Here is a 27,471-nt window from a genome sequence, read left to right as displayed (position 1 = left end):
AGATGAGTGATTTCTCGATCAGATAGATTTTTTTTTTTATTACTTTGTTGTTTCAGCAACATTAAATTTAAAAACTGTACTTTTGAGTTAAAATATATATTTATAATTTTAATAAATGACAAATTAAAAGAGCATGAACATTTTTTTGTATCAAAAAAATACCAAACCGTGACACCAAATTATCGAACCGAACCGAACCGTGAATTTTGTGTATTGTTGCACCCCTAATATATATATATATAAAAAAAAAACAAACACCCAGCACGCCCCTGCGGGCGGTTTATCCTTCAAGCTCGGGTCCTCTACCAGAGGCCTGGGAGCTTGAGGGTCCTGCGCAGTATCTTAGCTGTTCCCAGGACTGCGCTCTTCTGGACAGAGATCTCCGATGTTTTTCCCGGGATCTGCTGGAGCCACTCGCCTAGCTTGGGAGTCACCGCACCTAGTGCTCCGATTACCACGGGGACCACCGTTACCTTCACCCTCCACATCCTCTCGAGCTCTTCTCTGAGCCCTTGGTATTTCTCCAACTTCTCGTGTTCCTTCTTCCTGATATTGCTGTCATTGGGAACCGCTACATCGATCACTACGGCCGTCTTCTTCTGTTTGTCTACCACCACTATGTCCGGTTGGTTAGCCACCACCATTTTGTCCGTCTGTATCTGGAAATCCCACAGGATCTTAGCTCGGTCATTCTCCACCACCCTTGGGGGCATCTCCCATTTTGACCTCGGGACTTCTAGGTTATACTCGGCACAGATGTTCCTGTACACTATGCCGGCCACTTGGTTATGGCGTTCCATGTATGCCTTGCCTGCTAGCATCTTGCACCCTGCTGTTATGTGCTGGATTGTCTCTGGGGCATCTTTACACAGCCTGCACCTGGGGTCTTGCCTGGTGTGATAGACCCCAGCCTCTATGGATCTTGTACTCAGAGCTTGTTCTTGTGCTGCCATGATTAGTGCCTCTGTGCTGTCTTTCAGTCCAGCTTTGTCCAGCCACTGGTAGGATTTCTGGATATCAGCCACCTCCTCTATCTGCCGGTGGTACATACCGTGCAGGGGCCTGTCCTTCCATGATGGTTCCTCGTCTCCCTCCTCTTTCTTGGGTTTCTGCTGCCTGAGGTATTCACTGAGCACTCGGTCAGTTGGGGCCATCTTCCCAATGTATTCTTGGATGTTCCTTGTCTCATCCTGGACTGTGGTGCTGACACTCACCAGTCCCCGGCCCCCTTCCTTCCACTTAGCGTACAGCCTCAGGGTGCTGGACTTGGGGTGAAACCCTCCATGCATGGTCAGGAGCTTTCTTGTCTTTATGTCAGTGGCTTCTATCTCCTCCTTTGGCCAGCTTATTACCCCAGCAGGGTACCTGATCACGGGCAGGGCGTATGTGTTGATGGCCCGGATCTTGTTCTTACCATTCAGCTGACTCCTCAGGACTTGCCTGACCCTCTGCAGGTACTTGGTGGTTGCAGCCTTTCTAGCGGCCTCTTCATGGTTCCCATTTGCCTGCGGGATCCCCAGGTACTTGTAACTGTCCTCTATGTCTGCAATGTTGCCTTCTGGTAGTTCAATCCCCTCAGTTCTGACTACAGCGAGGGGGTCAGACACAGTCATTTTCACTACCTTCCCTCTCTTTGTTACCATCCGACTACACTTCTCCAGTCCGAACGACATTCCAATGTCATTGCTGTATAGCCTGGTAGTGTGGATCAGTGAATCGATGTCTCGTTCACTCTTGGCATACAGCTTCTTGATGTCATCCATGTACATATATATATATATATATATATATATATATATATATATATATATATATATATATATATATATATATATACATATCATACATATGTATATGATTATACATATCATCATAAAATGAAAATGACTGTGTCTGACCCCCTCGCTGTAGTCAGAACTGAGGGGATTGAACTACCAGAAGGCAACATTGCAGACATAGAGGACAGTTACAAGTACCTGGGGATCCCGCAGGCAAATGGGAACCATGAAGAGGCCGCTAGAAAGGCTGCAACCACCAAGTACCTGCAGAGGGTCAGGCAAGTCCTGAGGAGTCAGCTGAATGGTAAGAACAAGATCCGGGCCATCAACACGTACGCCCTGCCCGTGATCAGGTACCCTGCTGGGGTAATAGGCTGGCCAAAGGAGGAGATAGAAGCCACTGACATAAAGACAAGAAAGCTCCTGACCATGCATGGAGGGTTTCACCCCAAGTCCAGCACCCTGAGGCTGTACGCTAAGCGGAAGGAAGGGGGCCGGGGACTGGTGAGTGTCAGCACCACAGTCCAGGATGAGACAACGAACATCCAAGAATACATTGGGAAGATGGCCCCAACTGACCGAGTGCTCAGTGAATACCTCAGGCAGCAGAAACCCAAGAAAGAGGAGGGAGACGAGGAACCATCATGGAAGGACAGGCCCCTGCACGGTATGTACCACCGGCAGATAGAGGAGGTGGCTGATATCCAGAAATCCTACCAGTGGCTGGACAAAGCTGGACTGAAAGACAGCACAGAGGCACTAATCATGGCAGCACAAGAACAAGCTCTATAGAGGCTGGGGTCTATCACACCAGGCAAGACCCCAGGTGCAGGCTGTGTAAAGATGCCCCAGAGACAATCCAGCACATAACAGCAGGGTGCAAGATGCTAGCAGGCAAGGCATACATGGAACGCCATAACCAAGTGGCCGGCATAGTGTACAGGAACATCTGTGCCGAGTATAACCTAGAAGTCCCGAGGTCAAAATGGGAGATGCCCCCAAGGGTGGTGGAGAATGACCGAGCTAAGATCCTGTGGGACTTCCAGATACAGACGGACAAAATGGTGGTGGCTAACCAACCGGACATAGTGGTGGTAGACAAACAGAAGAAGACGGCCGTAGTGATCGATGTAGCGGTTCCGAATGACAGCAATATCAGGAAGAAGGAACACGAGAAGCTGGAGAAATACCAAGGGCTCAGAGAAGAGCTCGAGAGGATGTGGAGGGTGAAGGTAACGGTGGTCCCCGTGGTAATCGGAGCACTAGGTGCGGTGACTCCCAAGCTAGGCGAGTGGCTCCAGCAGATCCCGGGAATAACATCGGAGATCTCTGTCCAGAAGAGCGCAGTCCTGGGAACAGCTAAGATACTGCGCAGGACCCTCAAGCTCCCAGGCCTCTGGTAGAGGACCCGAGCTTGAAGGATAAACCGCCCGCAGGGGCGTGCTGGGTGTTTTTTTTTTATATATATATATATATATATATATATATATATATATATATATATATATGCTCTGATATGATTTCATTCTAAATTTGCTCACTACTGTTTGAGCCTGACGTGCTCTCCGTGAGGTTTAATTATTGTCACATTTGTGTTAAAATATTGTGTTTACATATACATATATATTTTTCTCAACTGTGCAGGACAGTTGAGTTTGGCTTTTTATTCTTGTCTGCGGTCTATTAGTTGCAAGACTGACACATTTTGTAGAGTTATATTGGAATGTGAGAAAGGGAATGGAATGTCAATGAGGAGAGATGGTTAGGATGAACTGAACACTATTTATTCATGAACTGAATTCCTTCAAGCAATCTGGTGACTGGACTCTGATGGCCGGTCAAGGCTGAACAGATTCCCAGCGGTGACAGGAATTAGGCAGGACCCTCCAGAGTCTAGAGGCTGGTGGTGGTGATGAAGATGCAGGCTTGACTGGAGCTCTGAGTAACATGGGAGAGGCAGAGATGGGGCGGAGGTGGGTTGCACGAAGGAGTCTGCAAGGGAGAATGACAGATTAGCAGTGAGATTTTAAGAAACGTGGAGTGGATGGTAATTGGCTTGAAGAAAGCAACCAGAGAGATACTTTGACTAGACCTGTGATGTCAGCAATGAGCTTGACAGTGTGGGAAAGTGGAAGGAATGAAAAATGGAAACTAACAACCAAGCACTCTGGAAGCGGACAGATACAGTGGGGCGAAAAAGTATTTAGTCAGCCACCGATTGTGCAAGTTCCCCCACCTAAAATGATGACAGAGGTCAGTAATTTGCACCAGAGGTACACTTCAACTGTGAGAGACAGAATGTGAAAAAAAAATCCATGAATCCACATGGTAGGATTTGTAAAGAATTTATTCGTAAATCAGGGTGGAAAATAAGTATTTGGTCACCTCAAACAAGGAAAATCTCTGGCTCTCACAGACCTGTAACGTCTCCTGTAAGAAGCTTTTCTGTCCCCCACTCGTTACCTGTATGAATGGCACCTGTTTGAACTCATCATCTGTATAAAAGACACCTGTCCACAGCCTCAAACAGTCAGACTCCAAACTCCGCCATGGCCAAGACCAAAGAGCTTTCGAAGGACACCAGGAAAAGTATTGTAGACCTGCACCAGACTGGGAAGAGTGAATCTACAATAGGCAAGCAGCTTGGTGTGAAAAAATCAACTGTGGGAGCAATCATCAGAAAATGGAAGACATACAAGACCACTGATAATCTCCCTCGATCTGGGGCTCCACGCAAGATCTCATCCCGTGGGGTCAAAATGATCATGAGAACGGTGAGCAAAGATCCCAGAACCACACGGGGGGATCTGGTGAATGACCTGCAGAGAGCTGGGACCAAAGTAACAAAGGTCACCATCAGTAACACACTACAACGGCAGGGAATCAAATCCCGCAGTGCCAGACGTGTTCCGCTGCTGAAGCCAGTGCATGTCCAGGCCCGTCTGAAGTTTGCCAGAGAGCACATGGATGATACAGCAGAGGATTGGGAGAATGTCATGTGGTCAGATGAAACCAAAGTAGAACTTTTTCGTATAAACTCAACTCGTCGTGTTTGGAGGAAGAAGAATACTGAGTTGCATCCCAAGAACACCATACCTACTGTGAAGCATGGGGGTGGAAACATCATGCTATGGGGCTGTTTTTCTGCCAAGGGGACAGGACGACTGATCCGTGTTAAGGACAGAATGAATGGGGCCATGTATCGTGAGATTTTGAGCCAAAACCTCCTTCCATCAGTGAGAACTTTGAAGATGAAACGAGGCTGGGTCTTCCAACATGACAATGATCCAAAACACACCGCCCGGGCAACAAAGGAGTGGCTCCGTAAGAAGCAATTGAAAGTCCTGGAGTGGCCTAGCCAGTCTCCAGACCTCAACCCCATAGAAAATCTGTGGCGGGAGTTGAAAGTCTGTGTTGCTCGGCGACAGCCCCAAAACATCACTGCTCTCGAGAAGATCTGCATGGAGGAATGGGCCAAAATACCAGCTACTGTGTGTGCAAACCTGGTAAAGACCTATAGTAAACGTTTGACCTCTGTTATTGCCAACAAAGGTTATGTTACAAAGTATTGAGTTGTATTTTTGTTATTGACCAAATACTTATTTTCCACCCTAATTTACGAATAAATTCTTTACAAATCCTACCATGTGGATTCATGGATTTTTTTTTCACATTCTGTCTCTCACAGTTGAAGTGTACCTCTGGTGCAAATTACTGACCTCTGTCATCATTTTAGGTGGGGGAACTTGCACAATCGGTGGCTGACTAAATACTTTTTTGCCCCACTGTATGTGTTTACAGATGTCATCTAAGCTTATTTTACCATAAGTTCTATTTTACGTCTTAGAACTTAAAAGCTATTCCACACAAGGTTTTCCAGAAAGCTTCCGGAAACTTTTTACAGAAAGTGAAGCAGCAGCATTTACTTTAAAGCAAGTAATATTTCCTGTCACCTGTTCACTGGTATCCAGTTCCTCTCTAGGCTCAGGCTGCTGCTGCTTTGAGGATCTGTTTTTTCTAGTTGGGATAATGATTAAGTGTTAAAGAAATTACAAACTTAGCGAAATGACAATACAATAAATGGCACATAAGTTCCACTCACATGATCCATAGGATGACCGAGTATAAGAGTATAAGACCCAGAAGAATAGCAGGGACTATGACAGCTGTTAATTTCCATGCTCCTAAAAAAGTGATCAAGTGAATTAGGGTGGCACTTTTAAATCCTAATAACTAAGCCTGAACTAAAATGAACCATAACCAAACTCAACCAAATGAATAGAATACACAACTACAGGATCAGATATGAGACAAATCAGATTTAACTTACTTGATACAACAGTCAGCTGTAAGGTGGAGTAATGATGCCCTCTGGTGTTCTGTGCAACACAGTAATAACTCCCGCTGTGTTCAGGTCTGAAGTCAGTGATGGTAAAGTTCTGTCCAGAAGTTTTAGGTGACTCTTCATCCTCCTTGTACCAGGTGTAATTAGCTGCTGGGTTAGCATCACTGCTACAGGTCAGAGTCACTGAACTGCCCTCCACTATCTCAGCAGAGGGACTCACTGACACAGAGGGAAGCTTTGGAGCATCTGGAGGAGAACACAGAGCGGACCTGTACTTTTAACAATACAGTTTCAACCCACTTTTTCCACACACGATGCATGACAATAATATTGGGAGCTGATTGTGATTGTTAAGTAAACAGGAAAGCTGATGTTGTTCAGGTCATTAGTTCTGTTTCGCTTTGTCTTTCTAATTTTTTTGTAAGCTGTACAAAGTTGCCTCTTGCTTCAGTAACTGCTGTTATGAACTTTACTCATATATTAAAATATATTATTTTAAAATATGAATATTAAAATATTAAAATATTAAAATCACGAGAAAGTGTTACACTCCGTCCTTTGCACTAAGTGGTCACAAAAGCTTTATTTTATTAAGAATTTCTTCCCTGGAAGGCTGTATTTTGCTACCTGTTTGTCTACCTGTCTTGATTTATCAGTATGTAAATCACCAATTCCATCTGACTTTTTCATATTATAAAATAACTAAAATTACATTAAAATAGAATCACTTTTAAAATGAATTCAGTAATTTGACATCATTTTATTGCTTACTCCCGTGATATGTTGCTCACACAGAAACTCCCTTTTGATCATGTAGTGGAGTAAGCAACAAAGCTGATGGAAGACCAAGTAAAGCAAATGTTAACATAATTTAAAGCACCAAGTGAAAGTTTTCTACCCTGCTTTCTAAATCTGGGACTCTTCAACATTTTGACCTTAGAACTGAAGAAGCCTCTTGGATGAGGGGTGAAACGTCTTCAAGCAACTTAAAGAAGTCCAGATGCTTTTCTTTCCAAGCTCCTTAGACTACGATGACCTGGATCACTGAGAACCTTCACAGAAATAAGCCTGTTTCACTCACATGTCACATTAATGGAGATGTTGTATGTTGGCGATGAGACCCCCAGCTTGTTCTCAGCTGTACAGTGATATTCCCCAGAGTCAGAGGACTGGATGGAGCTGAAGATGAGCTGTGGTTCTTTAATGAGAGGGGTTTGATTGTTCGTCTTATACCAGGTGTATTTAGCTGCTGGGTTAGCATCACTGCTACAAGTCAGAGTTACTGAATTGCCCTCCACTATCTCACCAGAGGGACTCACTGACATAGAGAGAGGCCTTGGAGCATCTGGTAGAGAAAGAACATAGATTATATGCATGTTATTAGGTTCTGCAAAGGTTTATTATTGATTATTGATCAAATCAAACAAATCTGTGAACCTAATGGTTACACTAGTGTACACTAGTGTTTTTCAAGCTGTTTTATGTGTAAACAGAGAGCTAATATGATAATTTAGTTTAAAGTTGCTTAATATTTAAGGTTGTGGCTTGTGTCTATAAAAAAAATGAATGGGGTCTGCCTTGATATAATACAATAATACAAATCTCTGTATGAGACTTGTACACAGCTATCAAGCAAACCATTGATTGGGTAATGTCATCTATCATCTGCCATTCTTAAGCGCTTATCTAACCACTGGAGATGGTCCCAATTCAAACTGGGTAAGAGAACATCATCATCAGAGAGGGAGTACAGCTGTACAGCCCTCACATGCACCCATACCTTCAATTTAGAATTGCCTGTTAACGCAACAAGTGTGTCATTGTACTCTGGGAAAACATGTAAACTCTGCAGGAAGGTCCAAGCTGGGCAAAGGTGCGAACCCAGAACCTCCCTGCAGTGTCTAACAGAACAGAACATAAACTATCTTAGTCACTGAACTGCTACCTCGCCACAACACAGAATCATCCCAGACAAATGTATGATCATAAATTGAAGTCAGTGATGATAATGATATTAAAATGTTATTAAAATGTTATATTAAAATAAATTTACTTTATTTAGGTCAGCTGCTGAACTGTAATTATAAAGCAGTTTGAGCTGCAAACTGATAATATTGGCAAATTCATAATGAGATAAAATATTGACAATAACTAGCTGAATGTTGCTTTTAAACACTGTCTGACTTACATGCCACATGGATAGAGATGTATTTAGGCGTGGAAGTATTCACTTTGTTTACAGCTTGGCAGTAATATTCTCCAGAATCAGTGGGCTGTATGGAGATAAAGGAGAGCTGTGGTTCTACAACGAGAGGTGTTTGGCTATTCTCCTTGTACCAGGTGTAGTTAGCTGCTGGGTTAGCATCACTGCTACAGGTCAGATTCACTGAATTGCCCTCCTGGATTTCACCAGAGGGACTGAACAACACAGAGAGAGACTTTGGAGCATCTGAGGGAGAAAAAAAGAGAGGTTAGTATTAGTTCCTGCAAAGACTGAGTTATTCACTAAATCAACTCCATGACTGCTCAACAAGCTGCTCAGTGAGGAGATTTGGATGGTTATGCATAAAGGTGAGTGAAGAACTTACATATCACAACAATAAAGATGGATTCAGATGTCGTCCTCCCCAGGTGGTTCTCAGCTGCACAGACATACTCTCCAGAGTCAAAGGACTGGATGGAGGTGATGGAGAGCTGCCGTTCATTAATGAGAGGTGTCTGATCACCATCCTTGTACCAGAAGTGGTTAGCTGTTGGTTTAGCATCACTGCTACAAGTGAGAGTTACTGAGCTCCCCTCACTGATTTCATTAGAAGGACTCACTGATACTGAGACAAACTTTGGGGGATCTGAGAGAAAGAAAATGATTCAATTTGTTAGTATTTCAGGGAAATAATGAGGAAGTAATGCTCTCAGTGAGAGAGATTTCTGGACCATCTGATGTATAAATTAGTTTCACTCACATTTCACATGAATAGAGATGGTGTCAGATGTCGCCCCCACGCTGTTGTAAGCTCTGCAGCGATACTGTCCAGACTCTGATCGCTGGATTGAGGTGAAGACAAGCTGTGTGTCTACACTTTGAGGTTTATTGTTATTCCCCTTATACCAGGTGTATTTAGCTGCTGGGTTAGCATCACTGCTACAAGTCAGAGTTACTGAATTGCCCTCCACTATCTCACCAGAGGGAGTCACTGACACATTAACGGGTTTTGGAGCATCTGAAGGAGAAGATATGAGGATGAATCAACTTCACGGTGTTTGAATCTAAATCTGTTCCTCATGCAAAAACTTTCAGGTCAACAAATGTGATTTCTGTGATGCAGATATATTCCACTGTGGATTTCAAATATGATGGCAATTAAAGGGAAATCTTATAACACGCAAAGATACATTTGTGTTGTATTGAATGCAGTATGTTGCATAACTATGACTAAAAGCTCTGTAGTTTGTTTTGTGTATGCTCAGTTTGGCAGTGAAAACATTGCTGCCTCTATGTGTTTTGCGTAGATCACTAATGACAGATCATGCCAGAAACAGAAACAAGAAAACCGATGTGAGCAAAAAGCAAAATGAGCTGGTTCCTTTTTTTTTAAATTCTTATGGTAAATGTTTTGTTGCTTTCATAAAGCATAGAGACATTTGACCAGAAACCCTTCAGTAACTGAATCATTCAGATGAAATATTAATGGGTTGTACAGTAGGTTTACACAGCAATCGCCTTTCAATGAATTGAATGTTTAATATTTGATGATAGAAAAACAACTCAGGAGAGATGGAATAAAGTAAACGGGTTCAAGCAAACTGTTATTAAAGTTGATTTACTCACATTTCACGTTAATAAAGATGGACTGAGATGCACTCCTCCCCAGCTCATTCTCAGCTGTGCAGTAATATTTTCCAGAGTCAGAGGGCTGGATAGACGAAAAGTCGAGGACCGTTCCTTCACTGATACGTGTTTGGATGTTTCCCTTGTACCAGCTGTAATTAGCTGCTGGGTTAGCATTAAAGCCACAGTTTAGAGACACTGAAGTTCCTTCCTCTGCTTCAGCAGAAGGATTCACTAACACATAGTAAAGCTTTGGAGAAACTGGAGGATAAGAGAAAGTTTAAAAAGAGGGCTTTAAACATAAGGTGGTCTTTTTTTATTTTAAATCTTGACATGTTTTGTATGATTTTAGGATTTTTATAGTGACACTGTGGAGTAAACTCACACACTGCAGCAGAGCGGTAACCCTCATGTCCTTTAACAGCACAGGAATAGCTGCTGTCATCACCTCCAACAGAGACTCGCAGAGATGTTTCTTCCTCTATTTTCTGTCCATTTTTGTACCAAACATATGATGGAGGATCAATTACATCACAGCTGCTGTGACACTGCAGCTCTGTGTGGCTTAACAATCTTCTCACCTTCACCTGTAAATCTGGATTTGTAAGGAAGAAACAAATAATCCTCATTTTAAACTAAACCACCAAACAAAACAGTAGAATTTTCAATGAAAATCTTACCTGTGACAGTCAAAGTGACTCCAGGTGAACCAGTATAACTTCCATCAGGCTGATTTGTTACGAATCTGAACTTGTACTCATCAGAGTCTCTCTCTCTCAGGTCTGTGATCCTCAGAGTGCAGTCGTTCTCATGAAAGCGGTACTCCGCTCGGCGCGAGTACGGCGCGTATGTTTTCAGATCCAACGGTTCATCCTTGTTTTTTATAAACCAAAGTCTTTTTTGAACTGCAGTATTCATATTGTGTCTTGTAGAAGGGTAACTGTAGCTGCAGCCTATGTCCACTGTTGATTTTTTCAAGGCGCAGATGTGAGTGGAAGTGTAAGTCACTGACCAACCATTCTGACCCAGTACCGCTGTAACACAGAGCACATCAGACACTACAGACACAATCACAGTGACATTAATAATGGAAACGTTTGTACGAAGTGTCTTTAAAATGAAATGCAAGTCATTGAGACAAAGCTTTCTCTATATGAAATTTAATATTTTATTATGCACTTTGACTGCCATGTTATTATTTATGTTCAACACTTTAATAATTAAGTTTTATATTGATGTACACACAACTGTGTGCTTTTCTGTAGTTTTGTATATATTTATAATTGTTTGTTATTTCTCCCTGCTGTCTTACTATTTATATTTTATTCATGCACAGTTGCCATGACAATAAAGGACTATTCTATTTTATTCTGTTCTATTCTAACAAAGAAAAGGTGTTGACTAAGAAAGGCATCTGTAATTTTAACCTAAATTCAGATTTAATGTGCATCTTAATTATTGTTAGTGTGTTAAAATGCTCGTGTTTCAAACAGTTTACTGTGCAATGAGACTGATGATAAGTTTCATAGTAAACTTTATAAAATGCAGAACAGAAGTGCTGCTGCGTTTGCAGATCTCTGAGAGCTGCTTTACTAGAAACCAAAAGGAGAATAGAAATTGAAGAAATTGAAGTGAAGATGTTTGGTTCCTGTTTTGTTTTAGTATAGAGACACCGTAACTAAATACTTCAAATATACTACTATCAGACCCACTTAGAGTTATTTCAAACAGCAATGCAGTTTTTATGCAGTCATACACAACAGAGACATGTCGAGATAAAAACATCCTGAGATGCTGATGGTGGGAACATTTTAATAATCTGTGGAAATGTCATGATAAACACACTATAACTTTTAATATCATATTATAACTTTAAAACAAATGTCACTCTTTTAGCTTCCTTCATTGTAAAAGTTAGTTATTCAGTACCCGATGCAGTGAGAAGCAGTACAAATACAAATTCAATCCTTGCTGCTGCAGTTGCACTCATGGCTGCTCCTCTCTTCTGTCTGCGTGACAGAAAATTGTATCAGCAAAGAGTTTAAATATTGTATTTTCCAGTCTGCAAAAACACAATAAAAATAAAGATATAAAATAGTAACTTCTACTTACCATAGAAAAAGATGTTGTCTTTAAAAATCATGTCCCTGTTGGGAAGCACAAGACCGAAAAGTAAAACTGTCACACTTCCTTCTTTTTCATGTGATTTTTTCAGCATGAAGCATGAATAAGGATGAAGCCATTACATCTGGGACTGAATGCTGTTGTTTTCAAAACCACATACAGCCCTCTAAATGTGTTATATTAAAGCCTGAGGAACTAATTTTGTGGTGTTTTAATACCAAAAGTAGCACAAGAAGTATGGGGGTGTGCTCATGCATCTAATGGCTAGCTTAATCACATGTGCTCCACCCCCTTGTGTCATAGGTCGAATGTAATCATTGAGACACGCCTCCGGTCCCTCTGTTCCCCCACCTTTTTCCAACAGTGTCAGCACCATTTTTAATTTTTTGATTCGCATCATACTGTTTATGAAGAAGAAAGATAACTGTGGAGGAGCACTAAAGGTGTAGGTGCTAAAGCTGATAAATCCATCCATTTTCCTCTAGTTATCTGAGGTCGGCATGTGGGGTCAGCAGCCTCAGCAGAAAAACCCAGGCCTCCTTCTCCCCAGACACCTCCTCCAGCTTATCAGCCGGAGGCCACCACCTGATGAAGCCAGCAGTAACACATATCTACACAAAGCAGAGATGAGATTCTGAGGTTCCACCACTTTCTACACCTGTAAACTCTGCTCATAAAAATGATGAACAAAGGGCCACAATGGCACTACTAACCAAAGGTGTTTTTGTTATTAATTGGGGGAAATGGCAAGATAAAAATATGGTCACAGCAGCAGTTCATCGATGGAGTTGCTGGTACCTGGCTTTTTAAAATTTCTGATGCTATTATTTTAATAAAAGTTTGCAGTCACCTAGGATTTGTTCAAATTTTACTTTTTTTAAATTTTGATATAAATTATTCAATTATTAGAGGTGTGCAAACACTCTAAAGAGAGGAAAGAAGAAGACAGAGAAACAACAAAATAACAGTAAACACAAAGGCAAGCAAAGAGCCACAGAAATGCATGAGAAGGGAAAGTGAGGATGAATGAGGGATGGTCACTGTGTCAGATTAGAGCAACAACAGCATGACCCCTGAAATGCACCAGGTCTGTGGTGTATTCTCATGTCCGAGATATTGCAACCCCCGCACTATTTTTTCAGTTAAAGAAGACCAGAAGTGTTTCATAGTCAAGGTGTATAATCTGCACCGGGTCCTTTATTTTGAAAATCAGCTGGTCTGACTGGGCCCTCCAGTCACATTTGGTACAATTAAGGATGAACTATAACTAAATTATGACTTACTTATCAGCCTTTCTCTTGACTTAACTATTAAATTTGAACTGGTTTGCTAGAGGAGCCCATGTTTACATACAATATTGGAATAATGTGGTGCTATGAGGTCTTTTAAAAAGATATGGGGTCTGATCATTCAGGATATAGAATTTATAGAATCACAATTTTGAATCCAAGAAAGAAAGAAATACAGGAAGCCAAAGATGAGATGCTAATATAGGTGGTCTAGTAACTGTAGTACTCTAGTTTGAAATGTTTTGGATCAGCTTAATGTAAACTTAAGAGTAAACATGAGGGGAACAAAGCTGAACCTAATACTATAAAAACAGACATGGAGAGTAAACTGAAAACTAAACACACAGGTCACCAAAACTGAACAACAAATAACCAAACAAAGGGAACACAGCTGATGCAGACTTGATGCAAAAGGGCATAACATAATCTGAGTATACACACTCATGACTAACCTTGAGCTGCAGTGACTGTATTTTAAAGTCTGTGCACACCTGGTGAACTGCAGCGTGGCAGACTCATCTAACCCACAAATGATCATTATTAAAATACTTTCCATCCTCCCAAGCTGTGGTGGGACATGTGGAACATTGACTTTGTCACTGATATTAAGTTATTTTTTCAAGAAAGTGGCACATGCACTGAATAGTCAAACTACTCCAACAATGACTCACATGAATGAGATATTTGTTGTGTTTCAGCTGGATTGCACAGCATTTGGAAGACCTGCATGTGAGAACATTTTCAATAACATAACAACATTACCATTAACTCACTGGAATAAGGCTATTATTTAATGCGTAATTTATAACATTTATTTCAGTTCTGTTTATCTGTTTATATTTCCCATTTTATTTCTTGACCTCAGTCCTTTTGTCCCTCCCATCCAAGACATGAGGAGGTCACTGTATTCTGCTCACTTATATGCTTTTACCCACAGTCACACACTGACAATATGATAACACAGAGATGATTGGATAATCAAGTATTACTCGGATATAAGTCCTCTAAATTTGTGTTTATTTGTTTTCCTTTAATGACAGTAAAACATGACAGTGGCAGTCAGAGGAAGCTGGTTAGGTTTTACATGTACATTTACACTAAAGTTCAGCAAAATGACAGATGAATCCCTTTACTGTGGTTTTACATGACAAAGAAAAAAAAGGTGATATTCGCTAATTCTAAACTAACAACATTTTGCTTCAATGTAATCACAGAAGGAACTCCGTAAAGGTCTTCCTTATATGAATATCTGCAGTTCAGAATACAAAACATAAAGAAGGGTGACTCGATTCAGTTTTATGTTTGATTAATTGGTTTCTTTGTATTAATTTGAATTATGATGTCAGTAATGTATTTGCAGAGCACAAAGAGAGCTTTAAACACAACCTATGGGTTAAAGGAAATGTAAATACAAAAACACCTAAAACAATAATTTGTTTTCCAATTATTAGATAATTGCAATAATCCAGAGAAATGGAATGAAAAAGCAAAAATCAATAGGTTATATCTGATCAATATTCCAGGAGAAGTAGTGATTCTTATCAATTGTGGACAGACGAATGGACAAGATGAACTAATAAGAATGAAATATATAACAATATATTTTTAATGTGCAATTGAGCAGAAAAGCAGTTCAGATAATGTGTTAGCACAAATAAAAATAACAGATACAATGATAATTGTATATATAATAAGAATGTGGTGAGATTCGAGTGTATGTAATAAGTTTCTGTATATATTTTGACACCTCACGTGTTAATTAAGTAAACATGAAGCATTTTTCTCTCAACCTGATTCTCTCATGTTTCACATCAATAGAAACGTGTTTAGGTGTTGACGGCACAAATTTGTTCTCAGCTACACAGTCATGCTCTCCAGAATCAGCAGACCGGGTTAGCATCACTGCCACAGGTCAGAGTCACTGAAATGTTCTCCTGGGTTTACCAGACAGATTTACTCACACTGAGGGAGACTTTGGAGCATCTGGGGGGAAACACAGGAAGGTAATTGTAGTTTTTGAACAAAATCAAACATCTTTGTAAGTGTAAATGACAGGATGGATGTTGTTAGTCTACTCTAGGACTCAAAGTACTTTACACAGCATGACTCTTTCACGCATTCACACAAACACTTTTTTTTATGCACATATTCACACCCTGATGGATGCATCAGGGAGCAAATTGGCATTGGTATCTTGCCCAAGGATATTTGCCATGCAGACTGGAGCAGCAAGGGATTGAATCACCAACCTGAGCTACAGCCACTCCAGCAGGATTTAGCAGGAATACTGATGTCCACAGAGACATTATGACTGACCAGTCTGATCAAATTATAGTTTCTTAGTGAACATGAATGCCAGTTCAAACTTTCCACTTTACTTGCCTCTTTTCTGTAGCAGTAAAAGAAAAGTTTGCACATCATCTTGAAACCATGGACAGATATGTTGGAGAGTTGGTTCAATAATTTCTTATTGGAAAAAACAGTAAGCTTTACTGCATTTTTGGGTGGTTTGAGCCTACCCCAGCTATGATGACATGTCAAAGAATAACAATAATGGATTGCATTTATATAGCACTTTTAGGTGGGTGAAGTGTCTTGCCCAAGGACAAAACGACCGAGACTGTCCGGGCCGGGGCTCAAACTGCCAATCTTCCGATTACAAGACAAACTGCCAACTCTTGAGCCACGATCGCTCCATGGTGGCGCGATCATGCCAGAATCCCAAAGAATTCCTCACTAGTCGCTCACAGGACAAATGCAGACTCACATTTTAAACACAATTAGTCAGAAGTCTTTGCAAATGATGGGGAATTGACAAAATGTATCAACTAGAGGTATACGTTTGTTGAACTACTGTGAGCAAAACCTTATTGACAATTGATACAGATGATCAAAAATCAAATGAAAGTCTCTAAAGAGAGATAAAATCGATCAGTGAGAAGAAAAATTGTTGAATCTGAGAAAAATGAAATTATTTCCACTCACATTTCACATCGATAGAAGTATATTCAGATGTCTTCCTTCCCAATGTATTTCCAGCTATACAGTAATACTGTCCAGAGTCAGAGGGCTCGATGGATCTGAAGGCAAGCTCGGGTTCTTTACTAAGAGGTGTTCTTCCATTTGTCTTGTACCAGACATACGTAGCTGCTGGGTTAGCATCACTGCTGCAGGTCAGAGTCACTGATCCGCCCTCCTTGATTTCACCAGAGGGACGCACTGACACAGAGGGAGGCTTTGGAGCATCTGGAGGAGGAAACAAAGGGAAATAAATACATGGAATTATTTCCTTCAAAGGCTGAAAAATTGACCAAATCAAAAACCTCAATGAATCTAATGCAGGGGCTTCTCAGTGAGTAGATGGCTTTAGTAGAGAGATGTTCTCAGCCACATTATCACTTTATGATCAGATCTAGACAAACGACACTATTTAAACAACCCCATTTCCTAAAAGAAACTGGCCAGATGTTTACCAATCTGCAAAACGTCTAACCTCTAATGTCTGCAAAGTGTCTAAAAACTGTGAAAACATTTCAGAAAAATATTTTTTCATATAAAATTGTCAAGACTTTGAAGACATCATCGTGTACAGTACATCAAATCATCAAAAGATTCTGAGAATTTTGAGAAATCCTCCGCTTAAGGGATGAGGCCAAAAATCCATATTAGATGCCTGTGAGCTTTGGTCCCCCAGACATTCAGGTAACATTCTGCCATTTAGATCACTGCACGGGCTCAGGAACACAGTTCACTGCACCATTCGCAAGTGCAGATTAAAGCTCAATGATGTAATGAAGAAGCCATATATATACAGGTGTATACAGGCATATAATAATAATAATAATAATAATAATAATAATAATAATAATAATAATAATAATAATAATAATGATAAATTTTATTTATGAGCGCTTTTCAAGTCACCCAAGGACACTTTACAATAGGATAAAACACTTAGTAAAACAATGGCAGAATAAGAACAATAAAATAAAAGCACAAGATAAAATGAACAAACAGTGGATTCACAGTGAATATGCAGATTTGAACAGATGAGTTTTGAGTTGGGATTTAAACTGGGGGAGAGAACCAATGTTTCTTATTTCTGGGGGCAGAGAGTTCCACAGCCTGGGAGCAGAGCAGCTGAAAGCTCTGCTTCCCATGGTGGTGAGGCGGAAGGAAGGTACAGCAAGCTGGATAGAAGAAGAAGAACGAAGTGAACGGGCAGAACAAGTGGTGGTTAACAGGTCAGAAAGGTAAGAAGGAGCGAGGTTATGAATGGCCTTGAAGGTGAGCAGAAGAAGTTTGAAAATTATCCGGAATTTCACAGGGAGCCAGTGAAGTTCCTGAAGAACAGGGGTGATGTGCTGGTAGGAGGGGGTTCTGGTGATAATGCGAGCAGCAGAGTTCTGAACTAGTTGAAGCTTATGGAGGGATTTTTGGGGGTGTTAGGGAGTTTTTATTGTTTTATTTGCTTATGCTTCAAAAGTTATGTTATACATATTTCACCAGACACAGTTTTCTGTAGAAACAGGAAGCTGACCCTGTGACACTGACATTTACCGAGACCAGTACAGAAATACATATCCGCAGAAGTTGACTTGCATTATATTATTCTTAGAAATTGACTTGCAACACACATACTTTGTGACACACACACACACATACACACACAGCTTACACACAGACAGCATCAGGACCTGCGTAACAGGAAATGTGATTATATTTGCATATTGACGATGTAACCTATAAAAATAAACGAATACTGCAGTTCGGTGTGATTGCTCTCTGAGTAGTTCACCCGTGCAGCACGTTAATTATCTCGAGTGTCTCAGTGTTGATTATTCACCTGACTGTTTGTTAACTGTAAATCTCTGACAGGGGGAGACCATGCAAAAGAGAATTGCAGTAGTCAGTACGGGAGGTAACAACACAAGAATGGACGTAGACTGGGTGGAAAGAGAAGGAAGCAATCTGTTAATGTTACGTAGATGGAAGTAGGCAGAATGGGTGAGATTATTGATGTGAGATTTATAGGAAAGTGAACTGTCTAGGATGACACCAAGGCTCTTAACCTGAGGAGAAGGGAAAACTGTGGAGTTATCGATGGTGAGTGAGAAATGGTTTGCCTTCAAAAGGTTCGATTTGGTGCCAATAAGGAGGATGGTAAATGGTAAATGGCCTGCATTTGTATAGCGCTTTTCTAGTCCCTAAGGACCCCAAAGCGCTTTACACTACATTCAGTCATTCACCCATTCACACACACATTCACACACTGGCGATGGCAAGCTACATTGTAGCCACAGCTGCCCTGGGGCGCACTGACAGAGGCGAGGCTGCCGGACACTGGCGCCACCGGGCCCTCTGACCACCACCAGTAGGCAAACACGGGGTTAGTATCTTGCCCAAGGATATTTGGCATGCAGCGAGGAGGCAGCCTGGGATCGAACCACCAACCTTCTGATTAGTGGCTGACCTGCTCTGCCACCTGAGCTACAGCTACAGCCAGGATCTTAGTTTTATCCTAATTGAGCTTTAGAAAATTAGAGGTAAACCAGGATTTTAACTTGGATAGACATTCTGTAAGGGAAGAAGGTGGGAGGGAGGAATCAGGTTTGCAAGAGATATATATCTGGGTGTCATCAGCAAAACAGTGAAACTGAAGATCAAATTTGCGGAAGATGGTACCTAAAGAGAAGAGGGCCTAAAACTGAGCCTTGGGGTACACCAGAGGTGACGGGGAATAGACGAGAGCGGAATGATCTTAGTTGAATAAACTGGGAATGGTCGAGGAGATATGATTGAAACCAGGCGAGGGGTGTGTCAGAGATGCCGAGAGAGGAAAGTCTGCTTAGAAGGACAGAGTGAGAAATGGTGTCAAAGGCTGAGCTCAGATCTAAAAGGACGAGAATGGTGAGAAGACCAGAGTCAGCTCTGATTAGAAGATCGTTAGTGACTTTAAGTAGAGCAGTTTCGGTACTGTGACATGAGCGAAAACCAGATTGAAATCTCTCGTAGATGTTATTATTAACCAGGTGTAAATGAAGTTGAGCTGCAACCACTTTTTCGAGTATCTTAGAAATGAAGAGTAGATTGGAAATCGGACGGAAGTTGTTAAAGTTGTTAGGATCTAAGGAAGGTTTTTTCAGTATAGGAGTGACTAGAGCAGTCTTCAATAAGGAGGGAACGATACCGGTGGTGAGAGAAGAGTGAATGATAGCAGAAATGAGTGGGAGTAAAGAAGAGAGGCAGGATTTCACAAGCCCCGTGGGCATGGGGTCAAGATGACATGTGGCAGGCTTTGATTTACATATGAACTCAGAAATATCAGATAAATCAGGAAGATGAAAAGTGGGAAAACGGCTCAAAAAGGAGAAAAGGTTCTGGAGAGGGCGTAGACACAACATTTGATCTGAGTTGCTGGTGGATGTTATTGATTTTCGTAGTCCAGAACAGCATCAAGGAGTTGCAGGTTTCAGAGGAATAGAAGTGCGGTGGTAAAGCGTTGGGGGGTTGAATTAGTTTGTTGAGAACTGAAAACAGAGTCCTTGCATTACCCTCATAAGAACTGATAATACCAGAGTAGAAGCTTTGTTTGGCCTTGTTGATGGAGTCTTTATACTGAAGTACATGGTATTTATAGATTTCTGAATCAACAGTTAAACCAGATTTCTTATATTTACGCTCTAGCTGCCGAGCTCTGGCCTTCAGAGCTCGGAGGTCAGAGGTAAACCAGGGAGCAGAGCGAGCGAAGGAAACAGAGTGGGTTTTTACAGGAGCCAGAGAATCAAGGACCGTGCGTAGACAATTATTATAATATAACAACAAATCATCAGGATTAGAATAGAAGTCCAGAATCTGAACATTGTCCAAACTGGTAGTGAGAATGTCCATATCAATGTTCTTGATGTTGCGGAACGAGATGAGACGGGTTGGCTTGGTAGAAGAGCAGCAGAGAGTGAGATTAAATGAAAGGAGGAAGTGGTCAGTTATGGGGATTTCAGTAGCAGAAAGATTCGAGGGAGTATATACAGGTATATACAGGTATATACGGGTGTATACAGGTATATACAGGTATATACGGGTGTATACAGGTATATTTGGGTGTATACAGGTATATTTGGGTGTATACAGGTATATACAGGTATATACGGGTGTATACAGGCATATACAGGTATATACAGGTGTATACAGGTATATACAGGTATATATGGGTGTATACAAGTATATACAGGCATATACAGGTATATACGGGTGTATACAGGCATATACAGGTATATACAGGTGTATACAGGTATATACAGGTATATACAGGTGTATACAGCTTTGACATCATTCTCCTACACAGTTACTGATGTAAGGCCTTTTACCAGTGGGTGTTGAAAGGCGTTCCAATTGGAGGGTAATGCTAAACCACATACTTAATTTATTAGTTGATAGTGAAAGAGTCCAGGTGCTGAATTGAACTGTAAGACATCATTATACAAAAGCAATACAATAAAGATAACATCAGGACCAATGAGCAGCTAGAATCCTACATCAGAAGAGAATGAGACAACAGTCTCTTTCCAAAAGTCCAGCAACTTGTCTCCTCAATTCCCAGATGATTATGATTATTAAAAGAAGAAGAAACGTTACACAAAAAAAAATCAGGGCCATGATCCAAGGTTTGGAGACATCCTGCCATCAAATTTAAAATGAGGGAGTGTTTTTCTCATTTTAGTTAGATTTAGATTTCTTTATATGTTCTATTGTAAATGAAATATGGCTTTGTGAGACTTTCAAATTATGCATTATGTTATTATGTACATTTTACTCCCAGCGTTTTTAGATCTGGGGCTGAACTTCATGGTAGTGGTGCACCAGGAAAAAACGTCAGATCGTCTAAACCATGAACATGATACAGCAAATGTGGATGTGCACTGAAATGTTTACATAGTGTCATGAGAGAAAACATTTATTGTTTAGATTTATCATTTATCATGGCAACCAAATGGAAGTCAATGATCATGATTAGCTGACATGTGAAACTGTTTTATGTCTTAATTTTAGATGGAATGCATAGCATATAAAGATAATGACAGCAGCTGAAATGAATTATGAAGCAGACAGAGATTAACAAAGCAGATGTTTGAGGTTAATTAATTTTGATTAGACATGAAGGGAATTTTCAAAAGTTGTTCTTAAAAAAACTAACATGTTCACCCACATTTGACATCAATGGAGGTATATTCAGATTTCTTCCTCCCCACTTTGTTCTGAGCTGTACAGTAATACTCTCCAGAGTCAGAGGACTGGATGGAGCTGAAGGAGAGCTGCTGTTCATTACTGAGAGGTTTTTGACCATTCTTCTTGTACCAGGAGTATTGAGCTGCTGGATTAGCATCACTGCTACAGATCAGAGTCACTGATCCGCCCTCCCTGAATTCATTAGAAGGGCTCACCATCACTGACACAAACTTTGGAGCATCTGTGAGAAAAAACAATTGTGCAAATTATCACTAATTTGTTAAAATGATGAGGAATTTATAAAGTGTAACAGCTTGAAGTTTTGTACAGTAGTTGACCCTATTTTTTTTCTTCTAAACAAAGGTATAAGGCTGTAGAATTACTATAGAAATGTGACAAAGTTTTATGAAAGTTGATGTAGTATATAAAAAATTAAATAAAAATAAATCTTCTGAAGAGAGATTAAATCTCACTGTCATAGAGAGAAGTTATTGATGGATCTGAGAGAAATATATGAAATTATTTCCACTCACAGTTCACATTAATAGAAACATATTCAGATGTCATCCCCACTGTATTAGCAGCTATACAGTAATACTGTCCAGAGTCAGAGGGCTCGATGGATCTGAAGACAAGCTGTGGTTCTTTACTGAGAGGTGTCCTTCCATTTGTCTTGTACCAGACAAACGTAGCTGCTGGGTTAGCATCACTGCTACAGGTCAGAGTGACTGAAGTGCCCTCTTTGATTTCACCAGAGGGACGCACTGACACAGAGGGAGGCTTTGGACCATCTGCAGGAGAAAGCAAAGAAAAATGACAGCATTGTATCTTTTTTTTAAAGATCCCCTCCGCATATCACTACCTTATGGTGGTAGAGGGGTTTATGTGTCCCCGGGAACCCAGGGGCTATGTTGTCCAGGGGCTTCTGCCCCCTGGTAGGGTCTCCCATGGCAAAATGGTCCTTGGTGAAGGACTAGACAAAGAGCGATTTAGAAGTTCACCCTGCCCAGTATAGGGTTACCGGGGCCCCGTCCTGGAGCCAGGCCTGGGGAAGCTGCCCAAAGGCGAGTGTATGGTGGCCGGGCCTTAGTCCACAGGGCTGAGCCGGGCACAGCCCAAAAGAGAGACATGGGCCCATCCTCCTGCAGGCCCACCACCTGCAGGAGACGCCGTAGGGGTCGGGTGCATTTTGTGCCAGCAGCAGCCAGGAGCAGAGGTCCTGGCAGACCGATCCACTGGGAATGCTGGACATCGGCCCCAGTCCACGAGATCTTCAACACACAGAGCTCTACTTGCATTGAGTGAAGCGCTGCTGACTTGAACTGAGAAAATTGTTGGGTGGTGGAAGGAATACTTCGAGGACCTCCTTAATCCCACTGGCACGTCTTTTGTTGAGGAAGCAGAGTCTGGGAATGAGGGGGATGACTCGCCAATCTCTATGGGCAAGATAACTGAGGCAGTTAAACAACTCCTCGGTGGCAGAGCCCCTGCAGTAAATGAAGTCTTCCCTGAGTTCCTAAAGGCTCTGGATGCTGTCCAGGGCTGTCCAGGTTGACACGTCTCTACAATGTTGCATGGAGGTTGGATTGACAGACTGGGGTGGTGGTTCCCATCTTCAAGAAAGGGGACCGGAGGGTGTGATGGTTGAATTATTGATCAGATTAAAGACAAAAGCTTAGCCACATTATGATTTGATGAAAAAATGAAACAAATTACCACAATATCTAAAAAAGGGTCTATGGACAATGTGAATCAAAATGAATGTAATGATTTGCAAATCTCAAACACTGACACTCATGAGCTGAAGGTTTCCTAAATGCCCTGTTTTACTCACATTTCACATCAACAGAAATGTTTGTAGGTGTTGATGTTCCCAGCCTGTTCTCAGCTGTACAGTAATACTCTCCAGAGTCAGCAGGCTGGATGGACTTGAAGGAGAGCTGTGAATCTGTACTGACAGGTGTTTGATTGTTCATCTTGTACCAGACATATGTAGCTGCTGGGTTAGCTTCACTGACACAGGTCAGAGTCACTGAAGTGCCCTCCTTGATTTCACCAGACGGACTCACTGACACAGAGGGAGGCTTTGGAGCATCTGGAGGAGAAAACACAGGGAGGTAACTGTAGTTTGAATTTCTGACCAAATCAAATAACTGTGTAAGTGTACAATGACACAAGTAAAGAGTTCTGGATGGTGTTAGCAGGAACGTCAACATCCTCATTATGATATTTCCATACTAATGGTAAACAAGAAATTACAAGATCAAAAATACAGATACTGAAAATAATAATGATTGCCTTATACTGGAGTTTTTATTGACCAGACATAACTGAGTGACAAGCAGGATACAGGCAAAGTCTATCACGGCACAAATACAGCCTGAAACATTGACATCTGAATCACCAGTTAAACTAACAAGCAGGTTTTTGGACAGACTTCACAGAAAGGCTTTGACTGACCAGGAAGTTTCAGCCCAGAACCTTCTTATAATAAGTCGACAATGATGACCACTGTATCAACCTGATTCCACCATAAGTACTGACATTTATTTCTTCTCGAGAAAGAGGAATCACAGAAAACTTTCTGGAAAACTGCAGTCCTCAAAGGATGAAAATGTTAAAAAATATATTTTACAAATTTTGATTGAAAAATGTACCTTAGAGGAAATCTTACTATCAGAGTCCTAAATGTCAATTTGTTTTCTTAGTGAGGAAGATAATATAGGTCATATTATGTTTTTAAACGTCATGGAGCCAAGATGAGGTTTTACTTATCAATAGTCACTGAATCACCAGCACAGAGTCAAAGTCGGGCTCTCCTCTAAGTGACCTGTGATAAGTTTATAACCATAAATAGAAGACAAGATGAAGATGAAAAGTACCTTTCATATTTCTGATTGACTGACCAGAACAGCACAGTAACACTGTGTGCTAAAAATGTAACACAAAAAAGAAAAATAACGTTTTATCTTAATTTGCTCTGCTCAGGGAGAGACAGCAGTTGTCTGCAATCATGAAGCAGGCAGACCCAAAGAAAGATGATATTATAGACCAACATATGTAGAAATACTGACAGACATGTTGAAACCTGCTTTTGTGAAAATTGTTTGACTTACATTTCACAACAATAGTGATGGATTTAAATGTTGACCCCAGCTTGTTCACAGCTCTGCAGTAATACTCTCCAGAGTCAGAGGACTGGATGGAGTTGAAGATGAGCTGTGGGTTTTTGCCGAGTGCTTGGCTGTTCCTCTTGTACCAGACAAACGTAGCTGCTGGGTTAGCATCACTGCTACAGGTCAGAGTCACTGCAGTGCCCTCTGTGATTTCACCAGACGGACTCACTGACACAGAGGGAGGCTTTGGATCATCTGGAGGAAACACAGGCAGACAACAGCATGTTTATTAGTTCCTTCAAAAGTTGAATTATTAAACAGATCAAACAACTCAACGAATCTAATGCTACAGGAGCTTCTCAGTGAGGAGACATGAAGGGAATTTTCAAACATTTTTCTTAAAAAATGTACCCACATTTGACATCAATGGAGGTATATTCAGATTTCTTCCTCCCCACTTTGTTCTGAACTGTACAGTAATACTCTCCAGAGTCAGAGGGCTGGATGGAGTTGAAGGAGAGCTGCTGTTCACTACTGAGAGGCTTTTGTCCATTCTTCTTGTACCAGGAGTATTGAGCTGCTGGATTAGCATCACTGCTACAGGTCAGAGTCACTGATCCGCCCTCCCTGAATTCATTAGAAGGGCTCACCATCACTGACACAAACTTTGGAGCATCTGCGAGAAAAAACATCATTGTTGAAATGTTGTGAAATTGACATAATGTAACAGCCAAAAGTGTAACATTTAAACATATTTTTTTCTGCAGAGAAGGAGTTTAAGGCTGTAGAATTGCTAAAGGAATGAAGTTTTATGACAACTCATGCAGTATATAAAAAATAAAATAAAATAAAAATATCTGAAGGGAGATTAAATCTCACTATCACAGAGAGAAGTTATTGATGGATTTCAAAGAAATATATGACATTTTTTCCACTCACAGTTCACTTTAATAGAAATATATTCAGATGTTGTCCCCACTGTATTAGCAGCTATACAGTAATACTGTCCAGAGTCAGAGGGCTCGATGGATCTGAAGACAAGCTGTGGTTCTTTACTGAGAGGTGTCCTTCCATTTGTCTTGTACCAGACAAACGTAGCTGCTGGGTTAGCATCACTGCTACAGGTCAGAGTGACTGAAGTGCCCTCTTTGATTTCACCAGAGGGACGCACTGACACAGAGGGAGGCTTTGGAGCATCTGCAGGAGAAAGCAAAGGGAAATAATAGCAAGGTATTGTTTTGATCAAAGCTCAAATTATTGATTAGATCAAAGACAAAATCTAAGCCGACTCATTGAATTGATGATATGAATAAATGGCATTATTTACCACAATATCTGAAATGGGATACTATACACAATGTGAATCAAAACACTGACATCTCAAACACTGACAACCATGACGCCCTGTTTTACTCACATTTCACATCAACAGAAATGTTTGTAGGTGTTGATGTTCCCAGCCTGTTCTCAGCTGTACAGTAATACTCTCCAGAGTCAGCAGGCTGGATGGACTTGAAGGAGAGCTGTGAATCTGTACTGACAGGTGTTTGATTGTTCATCTTGTACCAGACATATGTAGCTGCTGGGTTAGCATCACTGCTACAGGTCAGAGTCACTGCAGTGCCCTCTGTGATTTCACCAGAAGGACTCACTGACACAGAGGGAGGCTTTGGAGCATCTGCAGGAGAAAACACAGGGAGGTAACTGTAGTTTGAATTTCTGATCAAATCAACTAACTGTGTAAGTGTACATAGACAGGACAGAAGAGTTCTGGATGGTGTTAGCACGAATGTTAACGTCCTCAGACTGGTAAGTTGCGAAGTCTTTGTTGTCGAGTCTGACAGCAGACTTATGGCATTTCCATAACTTATATCACAGTTTACTTCACTAATTGTAAACAAGAAATTATGAGAACAAAAAAAATGCTGTTATGAAAATTGTTTGACCTACATTTCACATCAATAGTGATGGATTTAAGTGTTGACCCCAGCTTGTTCACAGCTCTACAGTAATACTCTCCAGAGTCAGAGGACTGGATGGAGCTGAAGATGAGCTGTGGGTTTTTGCCGAGTGGTTGGCTGTTCTTCTTGTACCAGACATACGTAGCTGCTGGGTTAGCATCACTGCTACAGGTCAGAGTCACTGCAGTGCCCTCTGTGATTTCACCAGACGGACTCACTGACACAGAGGGAGGCTTTGGATCATCTGGAGGAAACACAGGGAGACAAAAGCATGTTATTAGTTCCTTCAAAGGTTGAATTATTAAACAGATCAAACAACTCAATGAACCTGATGCTACAGAAGTTCTCAGTGAGGAGATTTGGATGGTGTTATCAGAGAGATGTTCCCATCTACACTATGACTTTAAGATTTGATGAAATTGGACTATTTACATGATTCAGCAGATGTGGATGTGCACTGAAATGTTTATAAGTTGGCATGCAAGAAAAAAACTAATGAAGAAAATTGAATTTATCCTTTTTAAAGAAGTTACATCTGTAAAAGGTGTAAAAGGTTAATATACTGAAAGGTACATTTTGAAAAATCACAACGTTTTTATCATTTCACTACTTGATGGAAGTCAATGATCATGATTACCTGATATGTGAAATAGTTTTGTGCATTGATTTCAAAGGGAATATGTGGCATATAAAAATGCAATAAATGGAGCAGTTCAGTGATCGACAGTAGCTGAAATGAATTATGAAACAGACAGAGATTAACAAAGCAAATGTTTGAGGTTAATCAATTTTAATTATACACG

The 27,471-nt window shown here is 41.0% G+C and overlaps 3 protein-coding genes across 4 annotated transcripts in view; all 3 read right to left on the bottom strand.

Moving 5' to 3' along the window:
- Positions 1 to 257: 257 nt before the first annotated feature.
- On the bottom strand, positions 258 to 1,685 carry LOC309708563 (uncharacterized protein). The gene is made up of 2 exons (XM_082536700.1): positions 1,608 to 1,685; positions 258 to 1,574 (listed from the first exon to the last, which is right to left on the bottom strand). The coding sequence occupies exons 1-2, from the start codon at positions 1,671 to 1,673 to the stop codon at positions 303 to 305; spliced, it is 1,338 nt and encodes a 445-aa protein (XP_082392826.1). The 5' UTR covers positions 1,674 to 1,685; the 3' UTR covers positions 258 to 302.
- Positions 1,686 to 3,540: 1,855 nt separating this feature from the next.
- LOC309708555 (B-cell receptor CD22-like) lies at positions 3,541 to 12,310 on the bottom strand. Of its 2 annotated transcripts, none has more exons than XM_082536682.1 (13): positions 12,065 to 12,310; positions 11,882 to 11,961; positions 10,633 to 11,010; positions 10,338 to 10,547; positions 9,953 to 10,213; positions 9,087 to 9,344; positions 8,712 to 8,972; positions 8,312 to 8,572; positions 7,205 to 7,468; positions 6,109 to 6,369; positions 5,881 to 5,962; positions 5,732 to 5,795; positions 3,541 to 3,770 (listed from the first exon to the last, which is right to left on the bottom strand). In XM_082536682.1, the coding sequence occupies exons 2-13, from the start codon at positions 11,940 to 11,942 to the stop codon at positions 3,672 to 3,674; spliced, it is 2,460 nt and encodes an 819-aa protein (XP_082392808.1). In that variant the 5' UTR covers positions 11,943 to 11,961; positions 12,065 to 12,310; the 3' UTR covers positions 3,541 to 3,671. The 2 variants fall into 2 exon arrangements, with proteins under 2 accessions (XP_082392808.1, XP_082392809.1); XM_082536683.1 differs by having other exon boundaries at positions 10,633 to 10,986.
- Positions 12,311 to 14,365: 2,055 nt separating this feature from the next.
- Positions 14,366 to 27,471, bottom strand: part of LOC309709265 (sialoadhesin-like) — a 35,499-nt gene continuing 22,393 nt past the window's right edge. The window contains exons 27-36 of the mRNA XM_082537819.1: positions 26,658 to 26,912; positions 26,125 to 26,385; positions 25,647 to 25,904; positions 25,123 to 25,383; positions 24,708 to 24,962; positions 23,426 to 23,686; positions 22,125 to 22,382; positions 21,572 to 21,832; positions 16,351 to 16,611; positions 14,366 to 15,348 (exon numbers count right to left, since the gene is read on the bottom strand). Of these exons, the coding sequence (XP_082393945.1) occupies positions 15,323 to 15,348; positions 16,351 to 16,611; positions 21,572 to 21,832; positions 22,125 to 22,382; positions 23,426 to 23,686; positions 24,708 to 24,962; positions 25,123 to 25,383; positions 25,647 to 25,904; positions 26,125 to 26,385; positions 26,658 to 26,912 (2,357 nt within the window). The 3' untranslated portion in view covers positions 14,366 to 15,322. The remainder of the gene's footprint in view (positions 15,349 to 16,350; positions 16,612 to 21,571; positions 21,833 to 22,124; positions 22,383 to 23,425; positions 23,687 to 24,707; positions 24,963 to 25,122; positions 25,384 to 25,646; positions 25,905 to 26,124; positions 26,386 to 26,657; positions 26,913 to 27,471) is intronic.

This window comes from Aulonocara stuartgranti (genome assembly GCF_965226115.1).
Source record: "Aulonocara stuartgranti genome assembly, chromosome: 6".
Taxonomy (NCBI): domain Eukaryota; kingdom Metazoa; phylum Chordata; class Actinopteri; order Cichliformes; family Cichlidae; genus Aulonocara; species Aulonocara stuartgranti.
The sequence above is the reverse complement of the archived record's forward strand: the minus strand, read 5'-3'. Positions and strand labels throughout refer to the sequence as shown.